General features: G+C 41.2%; 1 protein-coding gene across 2 annotated transcripts in view; it reads left to right on the top strand.

The window, feature by feature from the left end:
• The window catches only part of Gtf2a1l (general transcription factor IIA subunit 1 like), a 49,011-nt gene that overhangs the window by 33,190 nt on the left and 6,521 nt on the right, over positions 1 to 9,300 (top strand). For both annotated transcript variants that reach the window (XM_031357667.1, XM_031357668.1), the window contains 2 exons: positions 8,144 to 8,404; positions 9,000 to 9,089. In XM_031357667.1, the coding sequence (XP_031213527.1) occupies positions 8,144 to 8,404; positions 9,000 to 9,089 (351 nt within the window). The remainder of the gene's footprint in view (positions 1 to 8,143; positions 8,405 to 8,999; positions 9,090 to 9,300) is intronic.

Genomic DNA, 9,300 nt, shown 5'->3' with positions numbered 1-9,300 from the left:
CCCCCAGATTCTGCTACAGAAATGGAGTAGAGAGAGCCAGTAGTTTGCTCTTGGTCCTTAGGGAAAAGCATCCAGTCTCGCTGGCAAGTCCTGTGCTGGCTGTGGGCTTTTCTTAGATCCCTTTACAGGTGGACAAAGTTTCTTTCAGTGAAAGATTGTAGAGAGTTGCCTGGGGTTGGGTGCGGGGATATGAGGAGGATGCAGGCCTTGAACCCTGGCATTTGAGAGGCAGAGGCAAGGCAGTCTGACTCTTAGCCAGCCTTGTCTGCATAGTCAGTGCTGCATAGTGAAAGCCTGTCTTAAAAAGCCAAGGTTATCAAGAGATTTTAGGAGATACTTTTGAATTGTTGAACTTTCCCCACATATACTGAAATCAAATGTTCCCCCTCCTTCCTCCCTCCTTCCTCCCCTCCCTCCCTCCCCCTCCCTCTCTCCCTTCTCCCCTCTTCCCTCACCTGTTTGCTGAAGTGCATTGATTCACTTTCTAACATTCCCGTTCAAAGGCATCCTCTTGATGAAACTCCTTCAGCCATGCTGTATGATCTTTTTTTAAATGCTTGGTTCAGTTTGCTAAAATTTCACTGAGACATTTTGCCTTGTTTTCAAGAATAATGCTGGTGTCTCTCTGTTTTTTTTTTTTTCTTCTTCTTCTTTGCAATGGATTTTAAGATAGTAAGAGTTGAGGGAGTAGAGGGAGAATAAAAGATAGTAGGAGTTTTATAAAATAAGTTGAAACTTACCTATACATCATTTGTTTTCTAAGAATGTAACCTCCTAGATCTAGACTTTTTCTTTGTGGGGCAGATTTTATGTGTGTATGTGTGTGTATTTATAATATTTTTCCATTAACTAATTAATTAATTAATTAATTAATTTACTGTATATCTTGATTGCAGCCTCCCTCTCCCAGTCCCCCCTCATAAGCCCCTCCTCCCAGGTCCCTCACACAATCCCTCTTCCCAGTTCCCCCTCACACAGGCCCTCCTCCCTGTCCCCACTTACACACCCCTTTTCCAAGTCCTTCCTCACATAGCCCCTCATCCCAGTCCTCCTCACACAGTCCCTCCCCTACCTCCCCTCTCCTGATAAAGGGGAACTTGTGGGGCAGATTTTAACTATAGATTACTTTTCTTTAGTGTCTCTCTTAGGTCCTCTGGTGTTTCTTGTATAAACTTTGATAGTTTTATTTGTCGTTGTTGTTATGATAGGAGTTCATTCATTTTATCTACTTGTAAAATTTATTGTGACAAAGTTAATAGTACTTTTTAAAAATCTTTTAAATAATTTTAGGACCAATGATGACATCCTTTTTATCCTTTTAGCAGTCCAAAATTTTTGTATTTTATATGTTTAATTTTACCTTTTTTTAAATGAATGGGTATTGATCTTGATTTTCTTTTTTGTTATTGTTTCCTTCATTTTGCTTTGGGCTTAACTTGGCTTTTTGCTCTAGTTTCTTAAGTTGAATTATTGAGCCACTGATTTAAGACTTTTATAATTATTGAGTGTTATATGTTTTTTCAGGTGCTGTTGTATCTTATAAAAACAGAAAGAAAGAACCAGGCTATGTTTGGTAGAGTGAGGTATGGTGAGGTAGAAGGGAGCACCTCTGGATACAGTATAAAATAGAGTTTATGTAGGACATGGGGAGGTAAGGTGAGGAGGGAGGGGAATGGGGAGAGAAGGGACAGAGAAGAAAGGAAGAAGGTAAGAGCGTGAGGAGGGGGCAAGCAGCCCCTCCCCTTTTATAGTGAGTCAGGCATACCTGGCTATTGCCAGGTAACTGTGGAGGGTGGAGCCTAGAAGGAATGCTAACATTCCCCTGTTTTGGTTTAATTAAAAAAGGAAAACCTAGAAAGAGGTGATGAACCAGGAAGCCATGATCTTTAGCTGCTTCTTGCTGACTTTGGGCCATCGTGTCTCCGGGAAACCTAAAAAAATGGTTATGGGGATGCCAGTCCAGTCTTAGGAGAGTTGGCTGTTTCTTTGCTGTCCAGGATCTGTGGAGCCATCTGTGGATAGACAGGAAGAAGCAGGTCCTGTAGGAACATCTGTGTCTGTGAGAGCAGATTGGAGCATATGTGGGTTCCTTGTGAATATGATAGTTGACCATATAGTTTAGCTTGAGAAATACCTTTTAAGTCCATAGTTAAAAGGTAACCAAAGGAAACTTATGATTTTAAAAATTGGGTTGTATAGTGGAATGTTTTATTAGGGTTAGGCTAATTTTTAAGAATTTTATTGGTTAATGTTAGAACAGTGGCATAGCAAGGAGAGGAAATATGAAGCATTAAGTCACTGGAAACTGAGTTTAGATAAGGAAGTAACAGAAGGTTACACCTATGAAAGCTTACATCTGAAGTTGTGTATCCTTTTTTGTGAAGTCTGTGAGCAAGACAGCCCTGTCTGTCTTTGATAAGACATCTGGCAGTCTTAGCTAGTTAACAAATTGACTAATAAGCTAATAAGGTGGTGGATGACCTTGGCGTAAAGAGCTTGGTCTGTTCTCTAGCTGTCAAGTTACGTTTAGTTTAGCAGTCAATGTAGTCAGAAATCTGGGAAGAATAAATTAAAACCTAGCTGTCACATATTAATTAAAATGACAGAGGTTAGTCTGACGTTCATTACCTAAACAGTTCCCAGGTCCCTGTGGTCTCCATCGAAACTTGGGCAGTGCCAGTCTGGTCGTCAGGCCCAGAAAATGAGAAACTTTTTCTTGTGGAGTAGGTACTTTAGAGAAATGAGAAATGACCCACCTTGACTTAGCCAACATGAACCATGTAACTCTCTGGGTATCTTCTGTTTGTCCACAGTGTAGGGCAAGCCCTGGCAGCATCAAGGCAAAGGGACAGTGTTTCTCAGTGGTATCATACCACAATCCTGGTAGAATCTTGACGCTGTACCCATCTTTTCTTGAAAACCTTCGGGGGTGGGGTGAGGGTGGGGTCACTGTTACGCTTTGGGAGTCTCTGTCATAAATGTAAACATTTAACATCGCATTTAGCATATTTTTGACAAGATTGAGAGCTAATCTGTTAAGCATATCTGAGTTAGACAAATTGTGTTTGTTTAATTACTTGTACCTAGCAAATAAAGAAAGCACATTGTAACTTAATGGCAGTAGCAAAAACAAGGGTAAATGTATATTTAAGGCAGTAATCTTTAACTTTTTTACTATTTAGAAATTATTATTTACCATGCAGGATAGAACGAAAACTTAATATTAATTGTTAAGTGGCTTTGACAGGCTGTACTCCTAAAGGCAGTGAACTGGGGACTACCCATAACAAAGATGGCGGATGGTTCTGGGACTGTCCTTAGTTAAGATGGCACAGAAGAGGCAGCCAGTCACATGACTGCCCTTAGCTAAAATGGTGCCGAACCTGCAGCTCTGCCTGGAGCAAAGTCATGTGTTTTACCTTAGAATGGGACAAAAGAAGAATAGCAAAGACAAGCATTCAGATGAGGGGTGCGCAGCTCAGCTTGGCAGAGTATCAGCAAGTGAGGGTGCAGGGTGGGGGTGGGTTGGGGGAGAAGAGAGCAGTGCCTGAAGTGGGGGGGTTCGGGGGAGAAGAGAACAGCGCCTGAAGCAGTGTTTCTCCCTGTCTCCTAGCAACTCTGCTCAATCGGGAGATCGTCTGAATGCTGGAGTGTTTGTTGGGTGGTGGAATTGAGTGTCTTGGCAGAGCAGAGTACTGAGCAGGGAACAAGAGAGCTAGAGAGAATGTTGAATGTCGAGAGCTGAGGATAGTCAGGCAGCAGCCTCTTGGAGGGAGAGCACAGGGGCAAGTGGGAACACGCAGTGACAGAATCAGGGGGCAGGGGATTAGGAGTGAGAGCAAGCAGCTAGAGAATGAGGCAGGGAGGGCTGGAGGGTGAATTGTAAAAGTGCCTTTAAGCAGCTATGTAGAGTTATTAGTTGGTGGGTATAGGGGCCAAGTTTAGCCTGTGAATTAGATCAAGAGGCACATCTTAGTAGAGATGAGGCAGCGAAGACCTTCCCTTTTCGTGAGAGTAGGAGGAGCCAGCAATTTGTCAGTTCCTGTGCCTGGAGGACAAATGTGGTAACAAAGGCAGGAGGCAGCCAGACCAGATCACCAGGTTGTCACTGGGTGAACTGGGGCTAAACTCTGGGCCAGTGCCCTGAGCAATAGCAGAATGGTTTACCTAGGCCCCAACCTAGGATTTTTTCAGCAGCGTGAGAGAACCGCTTCCCAGAGAATGAGAGGGAGGGGGTCACCCAGGGGTAGAGAGGTCCTAGAACCAAGCAAGGTTCAGTGAGAAGACTAGTCATAAAGACTAAATGTCTCTGTCCTCGAGGACACCACAAGGTGGCTAGGAGCTCAACAACCCTCCTTTATAGGACCAGGGGACGGGATGTTTACACTGACAAGTGGGGGGAGGGAGCTTACTAGTTGATTTGATGGCTGCAAAATCTATGTGGCAGCAGGAGATCCGAGTCTCAGCACTAAAAAAAAGAAAGAACCAGGATAGGTTTGGTAGAGTTAGGTATGGTGAGGTGGAAAGGGATGATGCCTCTGCGGGCCCATGCTGAGACATCCCTTCCTCCCCGAGTTACCAGCGGTACAATGGGCATAGGGAGAGGAGTTGAGAGAGACAGAGACAGAGGGAGACAGAGGGAGAGAGAGAGAGGGGGGGGGTGGAGGGAGGTAGAGGGAAGGGGAACGGGAGATGTTGACCATGAACATGGGGTAAGAGAGAGGGGAGGAGAATGGGGAGAGAAGGGACAGAGAGGAGGAAGAGTAAGAGCGTAAGAGCGTGAGGAGGGGGCAAGCAACCCCTTTCATAGTGAGTCTGTCATACCTGGCTGTTGCCAGGTAACTGTGGGGCAGAGCCTAGAAGGAATGCTAACAGGCACTGTTTTAGGTAGGTAAGTTTTGACTTACGTTCATTTGCATTCAGTAGAAGTTGTTTTTATTATTTTTTGTAATTCTTTTGAAATTCTTTTACTCACGGAGATTCATAATTATTTTAATTTTTAAGTATCTAAAATTCTTTTCCATTTTTTTATTATAATGTCTAGTTTTAGTTTTTTATTGTCAGAGAACACACATTTATTTTATGTTCTGTATTTGAAAGGGTTATTTTAAGCCAGAATGTAGATTATCTTTATGTAAATTTCATGTGAAGTTTTTGAAAAGAGGCTTTGTTTTTATTATTTATAATCACATGTCTGTGTGTGCATGTGTGCATGTGCATGTACAGGTGCCACAGAGGCCAAGGGTGTGGGATCCCCTAGGGCAGAGTCAAAGGCAGCGGTAAGCTGCCTGACACAGGTGCTGGGAATCAGTGCTGATTCTTTTCTCTATCCTGTATGTGCCCTTGATAAAAAGCCATTTTTTGGTTTTGGATAGAATATTCTATATATGCCAATTAGGTCATATAGACTGCATGCATTGGTCAAGTCTTCTGTATTGTTCCTGGTAATTATTGTAAATGCTTCTGTTGTTTGCTGGGAAGACATGCAATTGTAATTTACTTACTTCTTTTACTTTCTTTAGTTATTTTCATTTTTGTTTGTAGGTAGCCCAGTGCTTTAGTGTATAATAAACACAGGTGCTACTACCGAGCTACATCTCCAGCCCTGTTTTCCATTTATATATCTTTTTGAGACGATAGTAATAGTAATGATAAAAGCATAGAAATGTGGGATTGCTGTTTTCTTCTGGAACTGACCCTTTTGTTGTTAGCTAATATTCTTATGTATCCTTTGTAGCATTCTGTGTTCCAACATAAATACCATCATTTCAGTTTTGCTTTGATTGGTGTTTGTATGGTACAGGTTGTCTCTTCTTAACTTAGATATTTTTACATTTAAATTATTTTGTGTCTACGTGTGATGTGAGTGGGTATGTGTGGGCGTCAGAGGATACCTTGCAGGCATAGATTCCTTCCTTCTACCATGTGGGTCCCAGGATCAAACCCAGCTTGTCAGGCTTGGCCGCAGGTTCCCCTTTTCACTGAGCATCTCTCACCAGTCCTCTCCTTAGATACTTTTAATTGATCTGTGTTAAAGTCCTATCATAAATTGATGCATTATGATGTAAAGTTGTTTTGCCTGTACATCCCAAACACAGGAGTACAGAGAAAGTGTATTTGTTCAAATCATAATAAAGTGACTTAGGCCCTATTAGAAGTCTTCCTTGTTTCAGTGACCTTGAAGATTCACAAACATCTCAGGTAGATATGTGAGGGCTATCCTTTCTGAGCCCTTAGTTTGTACCTGTGCACCTAACCACAGGAACTGAAGTGGACTATTGTTATATGTGTCTACCTGTCAGTGTGCTGTGCAAAGAGCCAGCATGTCCATGTGCTACCTTAAAACATATGGAGTTCATTACCAAGATTTCATTTCTGAGACAGTGGCCTTAAGCTCATGAGATCCTCCTGCCTTAGCCTCCAGAGTGCTGAGATTTGAGGTATGGACGTCCATTATTTTTAAGATTATTTTCATTTATTTTTAGTTATTAAAATAAATTATTAAACCCACATAAAATCATTTTATCATGAGAAAAAATGAAGGTATATGCTAATCATCTCCACAAAAGAAATGAGTTTTGAAAAATCACTTCTCATTTGGAACTCTGTTCATATTGGGCATGCATCCTTTGTAAACATATTATACACCGAGAGGCCTTGGTTGAGTGCATTAATCTGTCATTTAGCTTAATTTCCCCATATTATTACAGGTTTTAAAGTACCTTTTAAGCCATTCCTGTAATGTAAAGTCCTTATTTATGTGTATACATTTTGAATAGTTTAAGAGCCTGATTTTGTCAAAAGGAACGAGAATTCTGCATAAGTTTTGTGGTGGTTACATAAAGTAGCTCTTCTAGTTAAGAAACTTGAAGCTCTGGGGAGCCCTAGCCCATCCATGATAGACTTGAAGCTCTGGGTAGCTCTGGCCCATCCATGATAGACTTGAAGCTCTGGGGAGCCCTGGCCCACTCGTGACAGACTAATGGGAAGGCATATGCTGCACTTGAGGTAAAGCCTCTGTAATCAAACTTGGCTTTAATTCCATCTCACCCTTGTGGTCTTGTTAGCCAGAGTGTCTTATCTCAGTGTGTTGCAATTAGATTTAAATTAGAAAATGCATAAAATATTTACCAGATGCCTGTAAGTGCTGTTTGAGAGGGACAATAATAAAAGCAATAGCTACCTGTGTAGTCAGGGTACATCTACCATCACAATCCATTTCCAGAAGCTTTCTATCATCTCAAGGAGAAAGGTTAGATGATACCTGTGGTTTGAATAAAAATGGCTCCCATAGGCCATTAGGGAGTGACACTAGTAGGAGATATGACTTTGTTGGATGAGGTGTGGTTTTGTTGGAGGAAGTGTGCCACTGGGCGTGGGCTTTGAAGTCTCAGATGCTCAAGCCAGGCCCAGTGATTTACTCTCTTCCTGCTGCCTTCTGATCTAGATGTGGAGCCCTCAGCTACCTCTCTAGCATCATGTCTGCCTGTGTGCTACCATACTTCCCACCATAATAACAGACTAAACCTCTGAACTGTAAGCTAGCCCCAATTAAATGTTTTCTTTTATAACAGCTGCTGTATTTAGAGTGTCTTTTTACAGCAACAGAAACCCTAACTAAGACACTACACTCCCACCCCTTTCTTCAACCTATGCCTTGGTGGTCTTTGTTTTACTTTTGTCTTTATGGACAGTTAGTTCTACAATAGGCACCTCAGATTAAGTGCAATAACAAAGCAGTTCTGTATTGGCTCCTTTGACTGTATAGTACATTCTTTTCTTGAGCACGCCATTGTCTTTTCTACATCATTCAGTTGCCATTGTAATCAAGCATAATAGTTAATATTCAGCTGGTAATGCTGTCTAAGGGCATATCTATAAAAGGTGGCAAACATGATGTGAAAATGTTATGCTCACTTTGTACTGGTGTCTGGTAGTATGTTTACTTAACTCAAAACTAATTATTTTTCTTAGAAATTCTAAAGATATACCAGAATTTCGCATTAAGTGACTGATCTTAGAAGGCAGAGATAAGTTTAAATGATCAACTCTGTGGTATTTGCCAGTCATTTAAAAATCCAGATTCAGTGTTCTAATGCCTTATTTAATTTGAAGAACTTGATCATGCCTCTTCTGTTTGCAGAATAGTACTTCTGAGAGGGATCTGAATATTCAGGTAACCGATGATGATATTAATGAAATAATTCAAATAGATGGAACCGGCGATAACTCTTCTACTGAAGAGGTGGGAAGTATAAGAGATGCAGATGAGAATGAGTTCCCAGGGATCATGGATGCCGGTGACCTCAAGGTGCTTGAAGAAGAAGTAGACAGCGTATCAAATGAAGATTCAACTGCAAACAGCAGCGACATCGAGGACCATCAAATAGATGCCCTAGAAGAGGTGAGAAGTCTTGGCTTATTATTAACTAATAGGATTTGTGCCTCCATATACTGCACAGCCAAATACATTTCTAATTAAGATTAACCTCATCTCTGGTCTTTTAAAGTCAGAGTTATTTGTATGCAGGGCCCTTAACATTTCAACTTTAAACTGTCATTTAAATAAGTGCTTAGGAATTGGATTTATGTTTGTTGCTTTTTAAGTAGTCACAGTAGAAGGCTTGGGAGGGAGATACAGCCTTTGTCCTTTTTCTTACAAATGTGATGACGTTTGGGTAGAATGTTGTAATTACATTTGTGAGGGCAGTTGATGCACACTTGAGGCTGCCTTCATATATCTACCTGCGGTAACTAACATCTCATTGCATTTGTCCCTTCAGAGATGAGAAAACTAAAAGGTGGGGAGTTAGGGAATTTTCCCAAGATCAACCCTGTAATTATCAAGTGGTCAAGCTGGAATTCAAGGCTATGTTATTTAACTTTAAAGCAGAAATACTATTCTGTTTCTTCAGGTCTCTTTACTTCTATGTCTTTCTATCATTACAAAAATTTGAAGCATCATGAAATCCCTTAATGTGATCATCTTTCTTCTTTAGGATCCCCTAAATTCTGGAGATGATGTTAGTGAGCAGGATGTGCCAGACCTGTTTGACACAGATAATGTAATTGTCTGTCAGTATGATAAGGTACCGTGCTTCAATTTTGGACTGTGAGTTTATTAATTGAACTTATGCTGGAAGTTATATATAATAGTGAGAAATAGTGAGAAATGGTGAGTTCTAATTTGCAGTCAAGTGACTGATGGAACAGCTGTTTAATTCTGTAAAAGAGAGCTGGGCAGTGGTGGCACATGCCTTTAATCCCAGCACTTGGGAGGCAGAGGCAGGCAGATTTCTG

The sequence above is a fragment of the Mastomys coucha genome, unplaced genomic scaffold (assembly GCF_008632895.1).
Source record: "Mastomys coucha isolate ucsf_1 unplaced genomic scaffold, UCSF_Mcou_1 pScaffold6, whole genome shotgun sequence".
Lineage (NCBI taxonomy): Eukaryota > Metazoa > Chordata > Mammalia > Rodentia > Muridae > Mastomys > Mastomys coucha.
Note: the sequence above shows the minus strand (reverse complement) of the source record. Positions and strands in the feature narration are given on the sequence as shown.